The sequence below is a fragment of the Lactuca sativa genome, chromosome 8 (genome assembly GCF_002870075.4).
Source record: "Lactuca sativa cultivar Salinas chromosome 8, Lsat_Salinas_v11, whole genome shotgun sequence".
In the NCBI taxonomy this organism is placed as follows: Eukaryota; Viridiplantae; Streptophyta; class Magnoliopsida; order Asterales; family Asteraceae; genus Lactuca; species Lactuca sativa.
Genome location: NC_056630.2, coordinates 130313982 through 130337164, shown reverse-complemented (window position 1 = coordinate 130337164; position 23183 = coordinate 130313982). Strand labels below are relative to the sequence as shown.

At 31.7% G+C, this 23183-nt stretch overlaps 2 protein-coding genes across 3 annotated transcripts; both read left to right on the top strand.

Annotated features, from left to right (window-relative positions):
• Positions 1 to 3346: 3346 nt before the first annotated feature.
• LOC111917083 (beta-glucuronosyltransferase GlcAT14A) lies at positions 3347 to 5769 on the top strand. Of its 2 annotated transcripts, XM_023912746.2 has the most exons (4): positions 3353 to 4062; positions 4195 to 4270; positions 4695 to 4810; positions 5140 to 5769. In XM_023912746.2, exons 1-4 carry the CDS (start codon positions 3552 to 3554, stop codon positions 5664 to 5666), a joined length of 1230 nt encoding a protein of 409 aa, XP_023768514.1. In that variant the 5' UTR covers positions 3353 to 3551; the 3' UTR covers positions 5667 to 5769. The 2 variants fall into 2 exon arrangements, with proteins under 2 accessions (XP_023768515.1, XP_023768514.1); XM_023912747.3 differs by lacking the exon at positions 4695 to 4810 and having other exon boundaries at positions 3347 to 4062; positions 5140 to 5197.
• Positions 5770 to 19207: 13438 nt separating this feature from the next.
• Positions 19208 to 21509, top strand: LOC111917082 (RHOMBOID-like protein 1). Its single transcript, XM_023912745.3, has 6 exons — positions 19208 to 19684; positions 20185 to 20348; positions 20460 to 20623; positions 20702 to 20961; positions 21043 to 21169; positions 21255 to 21509. Exons 1-6 carry the CDS (start codon positions 19329 to 19331, stop codon positions 21375 to 21377), a joined length of 1194 nt encoding a protein of 397 aa, XP_023768513.1. The 5' UTR covers positions 19208 to 19328; the 3' UTR covers positions 21378 to 21509.
• Positions 21510 to 23183: the final 1674 nt, after the last annotated feature.

Here is a 23183-nt window from a genome sequence, read left to right as displayed (position 1 = left end):
CAATACAAACGAAACTTTTCTATTCTTTCTTTATATTCAATTTCTCATTTAATCTTTCTATGTGATTTGTGTGTATTACTCAATCTTGAATGTGACTCTCCAAATATCAATGTTTTGCTTCGAATATCTTTCTGATTATTCTTTTTCAAGAAAAATATTTTTATTGCAGGTTAGTGAAGAATTGTCATCAAGTTTCTATGGTTGAATGATGTTAAATGAAGAAAGAAGATTCATAAAATGGATATAGTTTTTTTTGTTTGAGCAAAGTTGACAAATGTTAGTTTTTTCTTTTGATTTAAATGTATGTTTATGTAACATCTTTGTTTATATATTCAACCACTCAATGCTCTTATTTATTTGATTGGAGTTTTTCTATTTTCATTATGTTTATTTTCTATTATTTTTTGTTGGGTTATCCTACAAAACATATTTAAAAGACAATATTTAAAAGATAACATAATTTTGAACGTTTGATATGTAATTATAATAGACTTATCATGATATGTTCTTCATATGAAAGTAATTTATTCATATTACTACGACAAGAATTACATATGACATTTACGAAAATATATATATTATATGTGATTTGTTTAACATGTATATGTACCTATGTATGTTATAACTTTATAATTAAATATCTTTATGTCTAATAATTGAAGGGATTAAAATGATACATCAAAACCAATTATTTAGACAAATATAATAATAATAATAATAATAATAATAATAATAATCATATATACATTTCCAAGTACCGCATTCATTTGAAACTCACACTACAACTCAAGAGTTTCTAATTTATGTATATTTATTAGTTACAACTCAAGAGTTTTTAACTTATGATTATTAATTAGTTGTAACGTCTGTGTTTCTGGGCTTGTCATCAATAACAATGTAATAGTCTACGTTAACCTTTGTAACCTATTTTGAAATAATAAGAATGTACTATTTGAGTATTATATGTTTTGTGCTTAGTTGTGTGACTTAAATGAATTAAGAATAAAAATAAGCGTCAAAATAAAATAGTAGGTTAAGTCGATATCTTTGGATAATGTTGTAGTAGTTGAAACGAGGTTTCCGAATATATAAAGAATGCCGAAATCCGAGTTATAACGAAGAAGTTATGATCTGTCAAAGTTTCGCGACAGAACCAGCATGACGCTGAATGACGTAAAAAGTGAAATTTACGTTAAAGCGATATTTATCCTTATTAATATAAACGAAAGTCGTAGAGCTCGTTAAACCGAGAGCGTGCATAAAAAGAACGCCCAAATCTGACTTCGTATGAGGAAGTTATGATTTTTCTAAGTTTCGACTTAGCAGTATGCAGCCCGATACTCGATTTGAGACCGAACGATTTTTAGCCAAAACAATCTAAACGAGAATCGAAGATCTCGTTAATAGTAGCGAAACGATAAAAAGATAGGCGAAAACGGATTTCAGATGAAAGAGTTATGAATTTCGAACGGAGTTTTCCTGTCCCAGCTTACTAAAAATAATATAATAAAAATAAAGTCAAAATTAGCCGACAGAGTCTAAATGAAAGTTGTAGATCTTGTTTTTACCTACGCGTTGATATAAAGAACGTCGAAAATGGAATTCGTATGCGAAAGTTATGAATTTATGAAGTTCAGGGCGCGAATCCCAAAGCTGTGTCAGAGACCACGACGTGGCAACAGTGGTCACGATGTGGCATGACTTTTGACGCATTCTGGAGCCTAACAGATCAAGTGGACGATGACGCATGCAGTGACGATCAAGCCCACGACGTGGAAAATGAGAAATTTGCCCTATAAATAGATTTGAAGGGGCAGCCGGCCAAGGTTGCTAATTCACCCTTCTCTCCCCCATACTACCTCGATTTACGTGCAAAGAAGTACCCCCGAAGCCCCGGTATCATTCCGAGACCCGAAGCGAGTCCCGAAGCCCGAAGATCCCGAGAAGAAAAGAGTTTCCGAGCCGAAGCTCTGCCCGCGAGAAGCCCGGTTTGTGTGAAGATCTTCCAGATCTACCGAAGAATACTACTTCTACAAGTCGTAGTGCTGTCCGATCATCTTCTGATCAAGTGAGTGTGTAGTTACTTTCTTCTAACGCATAATTATGAAGTATTTTATACGAAATACGTGTTATGTGTATATTTTGTTGTTATATGTGTGAATGTATATTCACTTTCTTCAATCTCATAGATATGATTTATTCTCTATGAAATACGTGTTATGTGTATGTGTCTCATCTGTTGTTTGGAATATGTATTGAATGATAATACTATACAGGTTTTAAACTATGTATAAAAATATATATTTTTATCTACTAATATATTGGGTAGAACATGGGTAGATAGTTGATGTGTGATAAACAGATGAGAGGCCTCGATGTTGTTTTTGATTCAGTCATCTAGCGGAGTTTAGATGACGACCACAGACTCATCCCGAGTTTTGATTATATAATGAAAATACATTTCTTTATGAAATGCTTTAGTAAATATTATTTTATCACGTTTTGTTTTTTTGTAACAAATTCCATAACTTTTTTAAATCAAAAGGATTTACTCTGAAATTATTCTAAAAGCATAAATGAAACCGGTCTTTTCTGGCCGTGATTTTGGGGATATCACATTAGTAATCACTAATAACTTTTTATTTTCCTTTCTTTTATAAGGTTGTAAATAGTTGCTCATTAAAAACATTAATGTATTTGAAGAGATTTATGATTTAAATATGAAGAGTTAATATAAATGTTATAATAGATGTTTTAGTGTTTTTATGTTATTAAAAGTTATAGTGTTTATTTTTCATATTTTTTATTATTCGTTATATATATATATATATATATATATATATATATATATATATACATATATTTTAATACAAATGTTATAATATATGTTTTTTTTATGTTATTAAAAGTTGCAGTTCATATTTTTGTTCATACGTTTTGTTACCCGTTATATTATTAATAATTTGATATATAATTTACACAATTTTAAACGGTTTATAAAATTATTAAATAATTGTATATATCACAATGACTTAAAAATTATACTATAATATGTTAACTATATGTTTGCTTTACTACTAACATTTTGTTTCAAAGTGGAAATATTAAATAATAATTTGATAAAACATATTATTTTAACTATATAATTCTATTATCGCGTAATGCGCGAACATTCCTCTAATTTGATATTATAAAATATGCGACCATATTTAGGATGGTAAAAATTTTACACTTCTTCATGGAAGATCGTTTTTTCATTGAGTTTTTTTAATTCTATATTAATATATTTGCACCAAACATTATAATATCTCCAATAATAATTTTATCGTATTCATAGAAACAATTTGTAGGCTGGCTGTAACACCCAACTTTGAGAGTGACTTCCTTTGTTCATATTTAAGTTTAACCCCTTCCAATGGACGCAACCCACCCAACAAAACTCATCTGCACTCTTTCATCTTTGTTCATATTTAACCTCCAACTACAGCCATCTACTTCATCTTAATCAACAACTCTTTGTTGGAGATCGATCTCCTGGATCTCAAACTACAATGGGTTTGAAGTTATTCCTAATTTCCTTCATTCTCATATCACTTTTCTTCACAATGCTCTACATATCCACCTATTCAACTTCATTTGATATCAACATACTAAACCAATCATCAATCCCAACAACTCTCCTAATCCCCAAATCGATCAACAACTCCAGGCCATACCCAGTTTCCTTCGCCTACTTGATCTCTGCATCCAAAGGCGACACTGCCAAGCTGAAACGAACGATTCAAGCGCTTTACCATCCGGGGAACTTGTACTTGATTCATTTGGAACGGGAAGCTACGGAAGATGAACATCGAGAGATTGCGAGATTCGTTAGGGATAATCATGTTTTCCAACTTGTGGGGAACGTTATGATTGTAGGGAAACCTAATAGAGTGACGTACAGAGGACCAACGATGCTTGCGACTACTTTGCACGCCATGTCGATGCTTCTGAGGATAGATGCGCAGTGGGATTGGTTTATTAATCTCAGTGCTTCTGATTACCCTTTGGTCACTCAAGATGGTAAGGTGAGTACTTACATTATTTCTAGGGAATCAGGGTTTTGATTATCTCAAGATTATTCTCTTATTTATGAACTTTTGATGAATTAATTGTTGATTTATGTTTTTTCGATTTTGTGATCGCCATTTTCAGATCTGATATCTGCCTTCTCGGTGCTGCCAAGACATCTCAATTTCATCCAGCACAGCAGTCGGTTGGGTTGGAAACTGTAAGATGCCATCATTTTCCATCTCTCCATTAAAATTACATTTCTCTTTTAGATTCTAGAAAAACGTAGTCAATTCTTGATTGTTGATTTTCGATCTTTTTTTTTTTTTTTATCGTAGCTGTTTTGATTACTTGTGTTAAATTACAAGAAAAGTCAATTCTTTTTCCAATTATAATACGGCTGAATGAGTAATTTAATTCTCTTTTCGACATATTATAATTGGGGAAGATAAGAAAAACACATGTCACATGAAGCCAAGAGGGCATTTGGATCGTACATCTAAATTCAAAATCAGATAATTTGATACTCACCTGATAATGATATTATATTTATTTCAACATTCATAATCTTTTTTTTCCGTTTAATAATTTAAATGCAATTAATTCCAAATCTTGATCATATTAGGTTGAATAATTATTTGCAGGAACAAGAGAGGGAAGCCAATAATGATCGACCCAGGTCTTTACAGTTCAAATAAATCAGATATATGGTGGGTAATCAAGCAAAGAACTCTCCCCACTGCTTTCAAGTTGTATACAGGTTAATTTTTCTTTCATTTCTTCTTCAATTATGTTTCAAATCTTGATTTCATTCTATCAACGTGTTCAATTTCTTTTAACTCCAAAGCAAATCTTGAGTTACTTGTTTTGGGGCGAAAAAAATGAGGCATTCCATGTGGGGGCCATGTAACATGCTATTTTGTAGGTGTACGTAATAACTTTAATGACATATCATGTGAACTTCTGAAAAAGCACCCAATTTTTCTTTAACCACTTTGAAATCTACCCTGTTATGTCATCCAAATATATGGTTGAAACTTGTAGTTATAATATATATAAATATAAATTAATATGTATATTATCATACAGGTTCAGCATGGACTGTATTATCAAGATCATTTGCAGAATATTGCATAATGGGTTATGAAAACCTACCACGAACACTTCTACTTTACTACACGAATTTTGTTTCATCTCCAGAAGGATACTTTCAAACTGTTATATGCAACTCAAAAGAGTACAAGAACACCACAGTCAACCATGATCTTCATTACATCTCATGGGACACTCCTCCAAAACAGCATCCAAGGTTGCTTGGACCCCGAGACTATAGAAAAATGGTTCTAAGTAGTCGCCCTTTTGCAAGAAAATTCAAGCACAACAATGGAGTTCTTGATAGAATTGACCATGAACTACTCAAAAGAAGTCATCCTACTCATTTTTCTCATGGGGGTTGGTGTTTGAAGAGTGATGATGATGATAAGCATCAAAAGTGCTCAAGGTTTCATAACGATGGGTTTGGTGTTTTGAAGCCTGGGGCAGGTGGTAGAAGATTGGCAACATTGTTAAAAAAGTTGACTTCTAATCCCAATTTTAGTAGACACCAATGTAGATGAGGTTTTTATTTGATGATATAATAAATCGCTTATAGATGTTATTCACGATTGTTAGTTAAGAGAATTTTGTTTGTAATGTAATATTCGAGTTCTTCCTTGAGAATTTGTTATTTTTTTATAATGGATTTTAGAAAAAAAAAAAAAAAAAAGATGGTGATGATCAATGATCATGGCGGCGATGGCAATGGAAGTGGTGGTATGTTAATCTCATGCAATGGAAGTGAGAAGTTTAACTAGTTTGACTTGAATATTCTATATTCTATTATCTATAGGTATCGAAAAAGACAAAATCTAATCCCATTCCTCATATATCTAAAATATTAGTAATATGTTTGATATTTATAAAAAAAAAATAAAAAAAATTGGCATCTATTATAATGTTTTTAACGTATATTTTAAATATACATGTATAATGTGTTTTAGCTTTCCACATTTTAAAGAAAAAAAATTGATAAATATGATAACACTATGATAAAAACATGTATCAACTTAATACAACTTCATAAAACATGATAAACAATTAAATACATGTATTAACACAACACGGCAGTTATAGATTAACATTAGAAAAGAAATTAGCAAATTACACTATTTTAAAGTAACTGGAAATTGTAGCTATTTAAAGTGGTTTCTAGATTAGAAGCTAAAAGATTCGAAAACATATTTTAAATAGCTTCCGGATTAGAAGGCTTTTGTTTAAAGTAAATCTAAAATAGTTCTAGTTCATTTTTATTTTATTAAACATAATTTTTTAAATCTATAGTCTAATTAAACTTATAACACATACTTCTTAGGAGTTGATTTAAATTTCCAATAAAGTGAATAACATGAAAAGCCATAAAGCACTATATACTAGTCTATGTAATATTGTATCGAGAAATCAAATATCCTCCTTTCAATCGATCCTTAATAGATTAGAGAAAATTAATGGATTCTAATTGGATGGTGGATAATGGATAGTATCTTGTCCGTTATATATGGATTAATTTCCTTAGTGATTTTGGGCAAAGGAGTTTTGACGAAATATTATGTAAAATCTCTGTTGTTAAAGGATCTTTAAGATTTTAAAATCCAAGCTTGTCAAGAGAAAATCTCACACTATATTTTATCAACATAATTCTAGTGGTTTAAACTCATATCTTGGTTTGAAAGTGAACCATTCAAGCTTATATATTGTCGTAAGTTTGTAGTACTTTATGTGAGTGACTTATTTCTTCTCAGACATTAGAATTTGATAACAAGCTTATATATTGTCGTAAGTTTGTAGTACTTTATGTGAGTGACTTATTTCTCCTCAGACGTTAGAATTTGATAACAGTTTGAAAATGCTAGATAACAAATATAGTACACATGGTTTGGGTCCACCTCTAATTATCTTGGTGTGGATCACCATTCACCACTCAATAAGACCGAACGAAGTGACCTCGACAATAGCATTGGTGAATACCGGTCCAACCCCTTGGTATACCGAGCTCGGTTCGGCAATTTGGAGGAAATCTACCGATGAGAGAGTATGGGTTTGGGTTATTTAAAAAATTATGACCGTTTTTTTGGTCAAATATTACCGTTTTTTTCAAAAAAAAAATCAAAAATTGCCCTCTTTCTACCCTATATAAATACTAGTATATACCATATTTTATCACACTTTACCTTCTTTAATTTTTCACTCAAACAACATTATTTATTCGAAAAAATGGCTTCTCCTTCCAACTCAAAAAGTCCAAAAAAATATCAAAAGAAACGCCCAAAACACAAACTCAATCTCATATTATTCACCAAATTTCGTCCAAAGCCAAAGTGATCGGTCTATTTATTTATAACGTCCCATTTTCACAACCAAAATTTTTCATTTTATTTAAGTAAAATCTTCTCAATTATAACTCCATTACGGAGAAAACCGTTTATTCCAAATACATTTATAAAAATCAGAGTAATATTAAAGCACGAAATCTTCATTGTTGTTGATAAATGTGTACAGTCACGTCTTTGCCTTCCCATGATGACCGATGATACCTGACACAATAAACAACTGGATAAACACAAAGTTTAATGAGTTTCCTCCAAAATACCTCATACGACAAACATACAAGCATGCATCGGGTCCACTCAACCATCAGGCTGAATACCCAGGGTTTGTTGGCCTACCGCCTATGCTATCAATAGCGTGCTATAGCGCCGTTATAGCGTTTTGCGGTGTTACTGAACCGCTATTTTGAAATAGCGTTTACAAATAGCGGCAACGCTATTAGCGGCGCTATTGACCGCTATTTACCGCGTACCTTATCAACACTATAGCGACGCTACACCCGCTTTTACAATTTTGTACATATTAGGCTACTTTGATAATGAAAAAAACGATTGTATGTTATTTCAATATTAAATCTTTATATTATTAACTAGTCCACTACACTTTTTGTTTGAATAAGTCCAAATAATAAATATAATTAATTACAAACTACAAAACAACAAATGACGACTTCCCTTTCTCGTTTAATTAAGTACTTAGAAACCACGAACGGATTGAGTTGCGATGACATTTTGATACTTTTTAATTTTCATGTTACTATATTAGAATATTATATGTAGATTATGTGATGTTTTTATACAATTTTTTATGATATTAATTCTATATAGTATTAATAATCTAATATATAAATTTTGTATAAATATATAATAAAAATTATACATAATATTAAAAAAACCGCTATACCATACCACTCTTCCTGAGCCTTTTGTGCCTACGACTTATAGCTGGCCCATACCGGGTATCTTGGCCTACAAAACAAAGTAAGACCACCTCAACCTTCTACCACCATATGTCGACATATAAACAATCAAGGATCAAGTAAGCGCATAATACAGGCAAACAACAATCATACAACTCACTACCGCCTACTAGTCCTCGCACTGCACATTGTCTCGCTACCAACTAACATCCATGAAGTGCATAACCATAAGTAACCAAATGTGAGATAGCCACCCGAACAGATGATCATACTCTAGAGCCACATCCAAACAAGGAAAATGCAAGAAAGCCTAGATCAAGAGTTCTCAGGCTATCCTACATGACTACATACAGCCCCTAGGGCGCTCCACTAGATGATAACCAACAAGCACAGATACACATACAGATCTAACCAACAAGCACATATACACATACAGATCTACAGACTACTACCATATAGCAACATCCTAAATACCAGGATATAGATCTAAACAGATCACTACAACATAACACCATACCAACTACCATGATACCGATCTAACATGTCACTACAACATAGCAACATATCAAAATACCAACAATCTAAAGAATGCATAACCGTATGTACTTAGATGTGAGATAGACACTCGAACAGATGATCCTACTCTTGAGCCACATCCAAACAAGGAAAAGGCAAGAAAGCCTAGATCAAGGGTCATCACTCTATCCTACATGACTATATACAGTCTCAATGACAACCTTCTACTAAAGATAACCAAAACTAGTGGGTCGACATTGTGCCTTCGACCAGGGGCGGACCTAGGGGTGGTCCACGATGGCACCGGCAACCCCTAACTTTTCCAGACGCAGTGAAAATCTTTTTGAAATTTTTTGAAATTTTTATTTTTTCTACTACCATGCAACTCTTAACTCTCCCGTGCAACCCCTACTGTAAAATCTTGTGTCCGCCCTTGCCTTCGACCCACGTGTATAATGAGGCAAAACTCACATGAAATGAAAAAAACTCGAAAACACTGTGATACGCTCCCTGCTACACTGCTTGCTCCTTCGGATTCACTAACATCAGAACCATATAAATTTTAATCACCATATAAGTATATGATTATTGACTATTGATCATATATCTCGTAAACTAATTAACTAATATGATGCACGTGATTCGGATTACTTAAGCATGATAATTATGAAAAAAATGAAAAAAATGCGATAAACATGATTTGATTTTTATTTAAAATCTATATATTATCTTTATCAAAAGATTGATAAACTACATTCAAATATAATAAAACTATAATTAAATAAATAACTACAAGACCATAAAATGGGGTGAAAAAACCGAAAGCCCTTACAGATAATCTTTAAATCTTCATGTTCACATCATTCTCGCATCCTTATATAGTCGTCTTCTTTTACACCTACATTCCTAAGCTAAAGAAATTGTCAGGACCATGGAGCACTGACGAAGAAGCTGTGTTTACCAACGGTTGGGCTCACATTTCAAAAAACTCAGATTAATGTGAATCCACAACAACTTTTTGGAATCGGTTTCAAGCATATTTTATAAACTAAATGGTAAATGATGATCGTAATATCAAATAAATGCAAAACGATATAATATAAAAAGAAATCATCAAGATCAATGATATTTACAACATCAAACGTTGTGGTGGTAAATCATAAGCCGATATAATTAAGCCAACACACATTGAATATATAAACAACTATTGATAAAATGTATTTATTTATTTATTTTAGTATTATTATTATTTTCTAACGAAATGCAATTTCAATTCAAGCTTGTAATGTTTTTTTATTAATGAAATTTAATTTTTTTTATTTATTCTAAATATTTTATTAAAAATAAGTTTTGAGACTAAAGGGAAAGGAAAGATTTATATTTCACTCAGAAAAATGTTTAGGGATGAAACTGAACGAGAAAAACATAGATCTGACGCGGATATTGAAATAATAGGTTCACCGTTAATAATCAATGTGTAAACTGTTGCTTGTGTAATGTGTTTAATTATTATACATATATTTTTATAAAATTATTTCTTAAATAAGATATTATATTTTCTCAAATAGATATGTTAAATTATGTATTAGAACTTAGAAGAAGTCATTCAAAGAGAAAACTTATATCTTGATTACAAAACAAAAATATTTAATAAAATTAAATCGTAGTTCGTTAAGCTATATCGACCTGCCCATCCAAATCCAATGACCAAAAAAGCAATGTGGAGTGGATTAGGTGGCCCGGCTTTTTTGACTTAACCCGGGATCCCCGGCCCCGCTCTATACACGTTCAGTTTTTGTCTCTGTCCACCTTCCCCCCTTGCAGCCTTGCTATATTTCTCATCTACCCCCTCAATAATTAAAATAGTTAAAACACCCCTCTACATTTGATACTCATATTCGTATGTCATATACCTTTTAAATTAGACATCTTTCAAGGAGGCGTTCAATATGTATTTTTTTAATAAATTTTATGATTATTATGATTCTAAATTACATATATTTGGATTTTAGTGGTTCAATAAAGTGATTCTAATTCTACATGATCGAATAATCAACTTTCAAAATATGTGTACAGAAAGGAAAACAAAAATATTGTACACAATCATGCAGTGTTTTAGTTTGTAGTTTTCTAATCTATCAACGTGAAAGCGTAAAACAAATAAGAAATAAAAGATTAAACGACCTTTAAGATTGAAGGGAGTCGAACGGGTGAAGTGAAAAAGGGCGGAGGTAACGTCGATACCTCCATGAACACCATTCCTTGATAGGAGGTACCTTCCAAATGTGTCTTTAGCAGGTTAGATAACTCGTTCCACCATTTTATGCACATGAATTGATTAGTTGTATGTTATGTATTTAGATTGGTACTATATATGTATATATAATTTTATATGTTTTAATTAGTTTTGTATGTTTTAAAATATAATTAAAAACTCTCGAAAACCAATTGAAAAAGCTTTTAATTTATGGTATTTTTCAACATATAAAATATAATATATATATATATATATATATATATATATATATATATATATATATATATATATATATATATATATATATATATATAAGTTGAGAATGAATCCGAGCCACTCATTTTGAATATGCCGATTAAGCGCTCCAGCGTACCGGGTTGACGGAACATGTCATATTCATATATGAATACGTATATGGATATGTATATTCATTTATGAATAAATGTATATGAATATGGTGGCGGAGGTGGCGGTGGTTGGTGGTGATTAGCTGTGGTGGTGGTGGTGGTTTGTGGCGGAGGAAAATGGTGTATTCATATATGAATACACATATATTTCTATTCATATATAAATATTACTCATCCTTCATCGGCCCGGTATGCCGGAGCGTTTTGTGGGAAAATAAATGATTGGCTGAGAATGATTCACTTATTCTTAACCTTTTTTATTTTCTCAATATATATATATATATATATATATATATATATATATATATATATATATATATATATAGAGAGAGAGAGAGAGAGAGAGAGAGAGAGAGAGAAAGATGTAGGTTCAAATGTGGATGAACAAATATTATATGGATTTAGGGATTAATAAGGGCCGAGTATTATTTAATTTTAATAAATACCCTTAATTTAGGCAAATTACTTTATTTAAAACCATATTGCCTCTTCCATCGACACCCACAAAATCGTATCCTCCCGCTTCCATCTACGTTCGGCCGCATCAACTGAGTTTTAATGCACATGTCGACCATGACCCTGCTACAGTAAAAAAAAATTACAAGACTGGGAGAGAGAATGATAATCAAAATACCACCACTAGTAGCAAAGAATTCAAACGACTTCTATTTCTCAAGACGCCTAAAGGTTAGTTATGTTTCCTCTATTTCTTATTCAACTTAATCAATTTCTTCTACCTTAATTTATGATTTGTTGGAAGTTTGATCTTTGAATAATCAAGACTTACTCACTTGGAGTCAAAATTGATTTATGATTTTGATTGAGTATGTGAATTTGTTTTTTTTTAAGTTAAGTTGTGATTTGTGAATCTCACATAGTTTTGACTTCGTTTTTTTAATGAACATTACTACAGACATCGTGGACTAAATATTACTATTGACAGCTCTTTTTATTTGAAACTATACTAAAGGAAGCCTACCAAGTGTTTGACAAAATGTCATCTCAATCAAACGACAGTGGAGTTGCTTAAATTGTTTTGATTTCCCCTATTGCTCTCATTTTTTTCTAGTTGTAGAATTTCCTAATAGGTGACAAATTTATTAGTTTTTCTTATTATTATGGCTTTTCCATTATTTTGCTTTCAGATCATGCGTAGTAATTTACAATAACACAAAATAAAGGAAATTATGATAAGAAGAAGCTAAAATTAGTAACTATTTTGTTAGTTTTTATTTATGTTCAAAAGTGTGCAATGACTTACCATAAAGAACAAGAACAAGCACATCATCCTTCTGAAATATCAAAAGACAAGAACACATGTTCGTCTCACATGGTGGTGTTTTATCAAAAAAAAATACAATAGGAAATTTCCATTTAGTCCTCTATGTGTTGCTTTTGTTAAAAAAAATTAATATGATACTTTTGGCCAAGAATTGGCTTTCTGCTGCTTCATTTATTAGAACACAATAATCTCTTTTTTTGTGGTGGTGGTGGTAGCAGTGGGGGTTATAATTAACTCAATGCAATCATAGATTTCGAAGGAATGGAGACCTTGATTCATTATTGTTTGTCTTCATTTGTTTTTTATTAGAACTAATCAATTTTAATTCACTATGTAAGTTCTCTAAATCTCACTCATTCATTTTTTCTACACTCATATTTCTACACCCATATTTTGTAGTGGTGGTGGTAGCGGTGGGAGTTATAATCTATTTTGCTAAATGTATTTTGAAGTAAATGTATTCTTGTAGTCATATTTTATGAAATAGATTCTTATATTTGTATGTTTTTTGTTTCAGGACCACTCAGAATGTAACAAAGTTGTTTAGAACAACAATGATGGATGCAAATTAAGAGACAAATTTCATGACATTGTATTCTTTTAGTATGCAATTTTTTTCAAGAATTAATCACTATAAAGCTTGTATTCTAATAGAAAGTGGCAAAAATTCAAAAAATAACATTGTATTTTTATAGAATGTAACAGTAAAAATTGTTTTTTTAAGAAAGTAGGTTGTTTAGTAACGTGAATACGTTCAACCGTACACAGCTATTGTAATTTTTATGAATTCTCACTAAGTCTTATTCATTTTTGTTCTCACACATCGTTTTTCACTTATTTTCATTCTTATAGAATAAGACTCAATAAAAATTATGATAACATTATGATAGAATGAGAGTAATAATAATAATAATAATAAGTCTATATTAACCTTATAGACGAATTAATTAGTGAAAATGCGAAATAATGACTATAGTTATGTAAGATTGAACGTATCCACATTATCAAACAACATATATTCTTTGTCATTCTTACAAAATAACATTGTCCACACGCCCACACAATAGATATCAATCTATATTTGAACCCAACTCATATATATATATATATATATATATATATATATATATATATATATATATATATATATATATATATATATAATATTAAAACTCAACTACCACACGATTGATAAATTAAAATAATATTGATAGTAAAAAAAATATAGTAATTAATCATAAATTTCCATACATCTCTTTGTTAGTCTAAACCACAAATTTGCAAAGGCTTATTATATAAATTTTTCTAATATATATATATATATATATATATATATATATAGAGAGAGAGAGAGAGAGAGAGAGGGAGAGAGAAAGAGAGATATGTAGGTTAAAACGAGAACATCTAGAAGGTTGAAAACGTGAAAACATATATGAACCTTTCAAATTTCAAGATCTAAGTAGGGATGGCAAAAAAACCGCTCCGATATATATATATATATATATATATATATATATATATATATATATATATATATATGAAAATACATTTTTGCCCTTTATGACTCTAACCCATTAACCCTAAGAGTATATCCCAATTCTCAACTTCGATTCTTCCGTTTGCAGCCGACATTCACATTTCATCGTGGTTCTGGTTCATCAACTCCACTCGTCATATACACGCCTCAAAAGACTGCTTCCCATGTTCGCTACTTCGTCGATGATGTTACTGATTTCTACTCACTGACGCAACCTCGCCTCTACTCCGGCAAAGCAAGGCAACGACGACTCAGGTCAGTTTCGATTTCTATGCCATTTTTTGAATAAGATGTCTTTATTGATTTCTTTTTTGAATCTGATTTCATAGTTATATATAAAAAAACTAGACGAATTCCCGCGCGTTGCACGACGCAGGTTAAAAATGTTAGAATATAGTTTTCAGACACCTTTTAGCTAATTTGATTCATCAATTTAGGTTCTTTTATTATTATTATATATAATTTTTTTCCTTTTAACTATGTTAAAAAAATATATATTGATTTTTTTTAAACAATATTTGATATTTTACTTTAGGTTTTAAATTTTACACTAAATTTTTAAGCTTATTTTATATATTAATGTAGGTTATTTATTTAACTATATATTGAAGTTAACAAATTAAGTATATCATATTTATAAGTCACAAATTCTTCCATTTATGATAATGTTTACAACTAAAAGCATATTTAAGTTAATAAATTAAGTATATTGTATGGAAATATGAAAAGTTGAGAGTTTCAAATGAATGTGGTGAAAAAAAAATGTTTCCTTTATAATATAGTATGATATGATGATTATAGTTTTAATTTTTCAGTCATTGTGATATATACAATTATTTGATAATTTTATAAACCGTTTAAAATTGCGTAAATTATATATCAAACGCATGATAATCTATATATAACGGGTAACAAAATGTATAAACAAAAATATGAACTACAACTTTTAGTAACATAAAAATACAAAAACATCTATTATAACATTTGTATTAAAAAAGATATATATACAACGAATAATAAAAAATATGAAAAATAAACACTACAGCTTTTAATAACATAAAAACACTACAACATTTATTATAACATTTATATTATCTTTTTATATTTAAATCACAAATCTCTTCAAATGCATTAATGTTTTTAATGAACAAAACTTTACAATCTTATTAAAGAAAGGAAAACAAAAAGTTATTAGTGATTACTAATCAATAATCATAAGTTAAAAACTCATGAGTTGTAACTAATAAATATACATAAATTAGAAAACTCTTGATTTGTAGTGTGAGTTTCAAATAAATAATAAAAAATACGAACTACAACTTTTAGTAACATAAAAATACAAAAACATCTATTATAACATTTGTATTAAAAAGATATATATATATATATATATATATATATATATATATATATATATATATATATATATATATATATACAACGAATAATAAAAAATATGAAAAATAAACACTACAACTTTTAATAACATAAAAACACTAAAACATTTATTATAACATATATATTAACTTTTAATATTTAAATCACAAATCTCTTCAAATACATTAATGAGCAAAACTTTACAATCTTATAAAAGAAAGGAAAATAAAAAATTATTAGTGATTACTGATTACTAATTAATAATCATAAGTTAAAAACTCTTGAGTTGTAACTAATAAATATACATAAATTAGAAAACTCTTGAGTTGTTGTGTGCATGAGTTTCAAATGAATACAGTACTAGGAAATGTGTATTTATTATTATTATTATTATTATTATTATTATTATTGTCTAAATAATTGGTTTTGATGCATCATTTTAATCCCTTCAATTATTAAACATAAAGATATTTAATTATAAATTTATAACATACATAGGTGCATATATATGTTAAACAAATCACATATAATATATATTTTTGTAAATGTCATACGTAATTCTTGTCGTAGTAATATGGACAAATTAATTTCATATGAAGAATATATCATGATAAGTCATCATAATTACATATCAAATGTTAAAAATTATGTTATCTTTTAAATATTATCTTGTAAATATAGGACTATCCAACAAAAAAATAATAGAAAATAAACATAATCAATATAGAAAAACTACAATCAAATAAATAAGAACATTGGGCTGTTATTGGACTATATCTTATGTTGGGCCAAAGAGAAAGGCCCATTTGAGAAGTTGGGCCTAATTTAGAAATTTAGGCCATTGGTGGGCCATTAATGGGCTTGGAAAAGCTATCTAGGATTGGCCTTCCATGTTATGGATTTAGGCCTAGGTCATTGGCCAAATTAGATTAGGGGTAAAATGGGCATTTTACCCTAAGAAGGATTATTTGATTTTGACTAAGTGCTCTTTGGTAATGATAGCTCGGGGAGTCATCGGGGCAACCATTAGAGATTCCTTGCCGTGAGATTCTGCATTCAGCTTTGCGAGGTGAGTTTCCTCCCGTAATGAACGGGTTGAAGGCACCAATGGTGGCCCGTATGTGTATGTTAGTATGTATTCGACTAAGGTCCAATGTTGGGCAGTGCCCGATGAAGGTCTATATGTTTCCGGATTGTGTTCCGATGCTGGAAAATGCTCGAGGAATGTTGTATGCTTGATGTCTTCGTGATTCTTGCATGTGCTCGTATTGTATGTTTCCGGATTATGGTCCAATGTCGGGCAGGGCCCGAGAAATGTTTATATGTTTATGTTATGTGATTATTTTATGTGTATTTGTTGATATGTTTATATATACCAAGATTTGCTCAATGTCGGGCGGGGCCCGATGTCGGACTCTGTCCGATGCCGGGCGGGGCCCGATGTCGGACATTGTCCGTTGCCGGGCGGGGCCCGATAAAGCCGGTGGGGCCCATGTTATGTTATTATGTGATTATATGATTATGTGTATGGTATGTGGTAGTTTGGTAGACTTACTAAGCTTCGTGCTTATAGTTTTTAGTTTTGGTTTCATGTACTTCCGGTAGCAAAGGGAAGAGCTCGGGATGACTGCAGTGCACACACCATTATGTTTAGCCATGGATGTTTTACTCTGATATATTGACATGTGTTTTTGATATGATGTTTGAGATACTATGATTTACATTTTGATGAGAATATTTTGATAACTATGGTTTTATTTAATAATTTAAAAATAAAATTTTTGGTCTTAAATTTTGGGATGTTACAAGTTGGTATCAGAGCCTTGGCTTGAGCGATTCGAGCACACTCTCGAGTGTGTCTGAACTCAAATTGAGGACTTGGTATAAAGATTTTCAAAAGAAAACCATTTTTATAAAAAAGATTTTGAAAAGAGAAAAGGGTGTGGTGCATGTAATCAGCCAAGCTCAAGTAAGTTCTCCCAAATTACCCATACATGTTTGTTATGATATTATATGATTATGAGAACTGCATGCTACATTGGGGATAAGGATCTAGGAAGGATGCCTTGTATGCCTGTTATATGTGTATGAGAACTACATGCTAGATTAGGGTTAAGGATCTAGGAAGGATGCCTTGTATGCCTACTATATGAGCTTATTGAACTGCATGCTAGTACTGATTAGTCAGTGATATGATGGCCTGATTAGGATATGCTTGGTTATGATTACTCAATGCTCGAATGTTGCTTGCTTTGTGCTTGTAGGAGTTCTAGCTATCTTTAACTAACTAGCAAACGAATACGCTAAGTTACATATTACGAGGACTAAATAATTTCATAAGGTTAGGCTTACCTTATTTCGCAGCTCTTGTTTGAGTCCAACCGTTGTAGGGAGGGACCTCTCATCTGAAGAATTATCTAGTCTTAGTAATATGTAACGATATTTGCGAGCTAGTTAGGGGGAGATAACAGAGACTTCCTATGCAGCTGGTAGCGGAGAGTGGGTCAGAGATTACCCTAGGGCAAGCCTAGGATGAGATTAGCGAGAAGAGCGCCAGTAGTAGTGAAAGAGACTTGGTGGAGTTAAGGCAATCTTTGAAGAAAGTATGGATATATGTGGAATGTAGTATGTACCCGTATTACTGAAAGCAGAGGATACATACTCGAGTCAAGGAGAGCCAAGATAAATCCAAGGAACTTGTAGTGTGTGTGATCCCTCGAGTTATGATGAGTATTCAAATGTTTGTTATGGTGTATTTTCAGTATGGTGACACTACACACTAGACTAGTTGGCAACTCTAGCGCCGATGAGGGATCAGGCTTGAGCTCTGGAGCATGACAGCTCGACGATCAGATGAGGGAGTTCATTTCATCTGAGATCACACACAGTATATTGGACCAGACTCATGTGATCTTTAGTACGGATAAAAAGGGCATTCTGGAGATTTTTGATGAGAGGTTGGGTGCATTCCACACCAAGATGGCGGTTATGATAGGGGCACACACGATGACATTCAGGGAGTTTCGAGTTTGTGGAGCTCCATACTATTATGTATTGTTTTAATTTAATTGTCTTTTTTTAGCTATATAATCGTTTTAAATTGATCTAATAAAGTATTTTTTTATTAATTTTATATAATTATATTTTATTAAATTATATTTTGTTCGATTAAAAATAATATGATATGGTAACCATGAATCGGAAGAAAAATAATATGGCAATGAAAAAAACAATTTGGTCAAATATGATATGAAACCACTAGTCTAAGTAAACTACATAAAAACCGTATTCTTGCTTTTGTCCCTTCAATCGAGATTGTTTAATGTTTAGTGACTATCGAGACAACATCGACATAAATGGGTTAACAACGAGTAAACACCAAATATTAGGGGGTTTATTGAAAATTTATCTTATTATTGTCAACCCCCACCCCTTTCACACACTCTCTCTCCCTCTCTCTCTCTCTCTCTCTCTCTTAAATTTTACAAACTTCGGTAGAGATTCTTCTTCCCATTGTACGAACTTCCTCATTCCAGAATCCAATTTCCTTTTCCGGCAAAATGGCGGAAACCCATCGGCCGGAGATCCAACTCAAAGTCAATTCTAGGCGCGGTCTCGGCGTTGGAAATGTAATTCATCCTGTTGAAGTTGAGTCATCACCGACACCTCTGCTGGCGGCACAACGCGCCGGATATCAAAGTCAAACCCCATCTCCTTTCCGGGAGATTAAGCATTTTAAGAAGTGGTTCCCATGGTTGATTCCTAGTTTTGTTATAGCAGATGTCGTCATGTTTATAATCACGATGTATGTCAACAATTGCCCCAAAAACTCGGTTACTTGCATCGTTACCTTCTTGGGGAGGTTTTCCTTTCAGCCATTCAAAGAGAATCCCCTCCTCGGTCCTTCTTCTTCGGCGTAAATCTCTAAATCTCCCTTTCTAATATCGCGATTGGTAGATAATAGACACTTATTCGATCCTAATTGATGTTCCGTTTCCAAACTAATTACACTTGATAATTTAGTATTGAATCAATGATTTACATGATTTTGATTAAATACTATGCTGATCTTCTTCTAAGCTGTAACGAAGAGCAGTTGAATCTGTGGATGGTTTTGATAAATTAGACTCAAATATTGAGAATAGGATATGATTTACTTCATCCGCATTCAATTCGAGGTTGAAAACTTACCCTATTATAGATTTCCCTTTATATAGAAAACAAATACCTGTTTTCAGTTTCAAAGCCACAAAACTAGACTGTTAATCAGTAATCACCTTCTTTTTCTTGATTCATTTCATTTCTCCCAAAGCCACAAAACCAGACTTATACACATGACAATCAAAATAAGCTGTGTACAAAGCATTCATTTCTTGAGAAAACATAAAATTGACAGTTGCAACTTGTGTTTCTTAGGCTAGAGAAGATGGGGGCTTTGGATGTGAATAAAGTAGTTGATGATCACCAGGGGTGGCGCCTCATTACTTGCATTTGGTTACACGGTGGACTTCTCCATTTATTAGCAAACATGCTGAGTCTCTTAGTTATTGGCATTCGACTGGAGCAAGAATTTGGATTCAGTAATCACATCAACTTCAACTTTCACAACTTATTTCAATGTCACAATGTGCAATTGCATACATACATACATACATACATACCAACACACCTTTCTGCTTCTTTATTTACAGTACGCATTGGGCTGCTTTATATCATATCTGGATTTGGTGGCAGTTTATTGTCTGCTCTTTTCCTTCAATCCAACATATCAGTTGGTGCTTCTGGTGCAGTTTTTGGGTTGCTAGGTGCAATGCTATCAGAACTCATAACCAATTGGACAATATATGCCAACAAGGTACTTAGCCAAATCTTCTTATTTCATTTGTATTCAATCAACTTTAACCCATTTCTTTCTATATATCTTTATGGTCAGTTGGCAGCATTAGTGACACTTGTGATCATTATTGCAATCAATCTAGCGGTTGGGATTCTGCCACATGTCGATAATTTCGCTCATCTTGGTGGATTTTCATCTGGTTTTCTTCTAGGGTTTGTGTTCTTGATGCGCCCTCAATTCGGATGGGTTAGCCAAAGATACGCCCCACCTTATTCTAGGGCTGGAGCCAATAAGCCCAAATACAAGACATATCAGCGAGTTCTGTGGGTCCTTTCATTGATCCTTGTGGTGACTGGGTAAGAAAAGACATGTATTTATTAAATATGATGATTGATTACATTTACAACAAATAATTAAAATAATAGTAAATTTAACAGGATGATTGTGGGGCTTGTCGCACTTCTTCGTGGAGTGAACTTGAATGACCATTGTTCTTGGTGCCATTACATGAGTTGTGTACCTACGTCTAGGTGGAGCTGTGACACATCAGCCGTGTCATGTGTGGTGAGTTTCTTCTGTATTTAACTATTAAGTCGTTCTTTCTGTATTAAGTGATAAAAGCTAACTGAGAGATGTGATGATGTGGCAGTCTGAGCAAACGGATAACCAGTATACATTGACGTGCTCCGACAGCGGTAAAAATGGTACATACACATTGACGGATCCAAATACGTCTCAGTTACGTGGTCTTTGTAGTCAGCTTTGTAGATAGATGTACGCCACATTTGTATACGGACATTATATATGTGTAATATGATTTTTTTTTGGGTTATTTTGATGGATGTAATATAGCAACTCAGCATTTATGCATTTATTGTAATGATTTGATTTATAGTTTCTTTTATTTTTGGCCGTCTAATCTATGATCCACATATGTTATTAACCATTATATGATCTTTTAGGCAATGGATCATGATATGATTTAAGGCCTATAACTGAAATGGATTATGATTCGGCATGATATATTTGTTTTTATGAATTTTTAGCTAAATGTTATGGATGGTTTTTGTAGAAAATTATGGGAAATTGATATATCTTATAACTAAAAAACACTTGTGTTTGTGTTGTATAAAATGTTGAAATGTAACAGCTGTTGTGTCTGTTTGAGATTATATAACCGAATAATTTGTTGATTTTGAGTTTTTACATGAATTAATTGATAAAATATCCAAATAGTATTGTAATAATATAACTCATAGGAGAATTTAAAAAACAATGAATATAAATTCCATTTTTATTCGATTTATTTATAAAATGACCATCTATTTCAAATGTATATTTTGGGGTAACCACCATTTTATGATCTTTAACGAAATGACCATGAGGTCCGCGAAAAAAGAATTTGCTAACCCTGAAGCTAAAATAAAAGGTCTTTCATGTCTCCACTGTTCAAAAGTTCATTTTTGTCATCTTCGTCTGCCAATTCCTTCACCGCAGAAAAGAAGCAAAGATCACCGTTTTTGTCTATTCTTGTGTATCTTCTATTGAAAAAACATGATGCAAAGTAAGCAATCAATCAACTTTTTTTTTATTCATATAAGAACGCTCTGGTAAGTAGGTTTTAGTGTTTTACGTAATGTTGTTTAGTTACTTGGATTTGATAAGCATAGACTATCATTTCCTTGAACGAAATTGCAAGTAGTTTAAAGGGAATCGTCACCAACATGAACAATGAAACTCTCGGGAATGGTTTAAATTATTCACATTGACATTGTACTAACTGTATGTGTGCGAATTTGTAATTGTATTTTTGCTTGTGATTCCATAACATTGTCTAATATAGCATTTGATCCGGGACTATTATCCAACCCTAATGACCAGAAAGTTGAAGCTTTATGACTGAAATAAGGGAGATGTTCTCTTATTCTAGCTTGAATGACACTATTTAGAAATTCATGTTTTTGGTTACGGCTGGAGTTGCGTAATATGAATAAGGACCCTCTTCTCATCCATATAATGTTGATTTCAATAACCAATCTTGAAAATGATGATAGGTTGCGTTTTCAAACTAAATGATATGAGTTGCGTTCTGGATGTGACTAGTTTATTCTTATATCCGATCTACAATTTGGTAGTATTACACGGGTGGATGAGAACGATATTTTCTAGTTTAAAACATGGGGCTTCCTGGACAAAAATCCTACTGAGCTCTTATATTTTAAGGATTTACTTGACTTGTTTGAGAGCTTGATCTTTTACACCGAAGATGTTATCTGTGTTTGTCTTATTTGCATATTGGAGCGTGGTCTTATGGAGCATCAAGGCAATTTGCTTGTCAAACCATGAAAACTTTTGGTTGCAAATGATTTAAATGCATGCAAAAATTTTGTTTAGTTATAATGATTTTTTTGTGTGTATAGGTATCCATGGTGATCATATTTATAGAAATTTATATATACTCGGATATGACAATTATAAGTAGAACCGATAAAAATCGATCCAATCCACCAACCCAAACCCGAACCCAATCGAAAATTAATAGGTTGATTGGGTTGGATAGATATTATCAACCTGTTTT

Bases quoted from the DNA above. Each gene is read 5' to 3' on its own strand.
- LOC111917082 (XM_023912745.3), top strand. From the start codon at position 19,329: ATGGCGGAAACCCATCGGCCGGAGATCCAACTCAAAGTCAATTCTAGG. The intron at 19,685-20,184 runs GTAAATCTCTAA...TGTGTTTCTTAG, and splicing joins CTCGGTCCTTCTTCTTCGGC to GCTAGAGAAGATGGGGGCTT. The intron at 20,349-20,459 runs GTAATCACATCA...CTTTATTTACAG, and splicing joins GGAGCAAGAATTTGGATTCA to TACGCATTGGGCTGCTTTAT.
- LOC111917083 (XM_023912746.2), top strand. From the start codon at position 3,552: ATGGGTTTGAAGTTATTCCTAATTTCCTTCATTCTCATATCACTTTTC. The intron at 4,271-4,694 runs GTAAGATGCCAT...AATTATTTGCAG, and splicing joins AGTCGGTTGGGTTGGAAACT to GAACAAGAGAGGGAAGCCAA. The intron at 4,811-5,139 runs GTTAATTTTTCT...ATTATCATACAG, and splicing joins TGCTTTCAAGTTGTATACAG to GTTCAGCATGGACTGTATTA.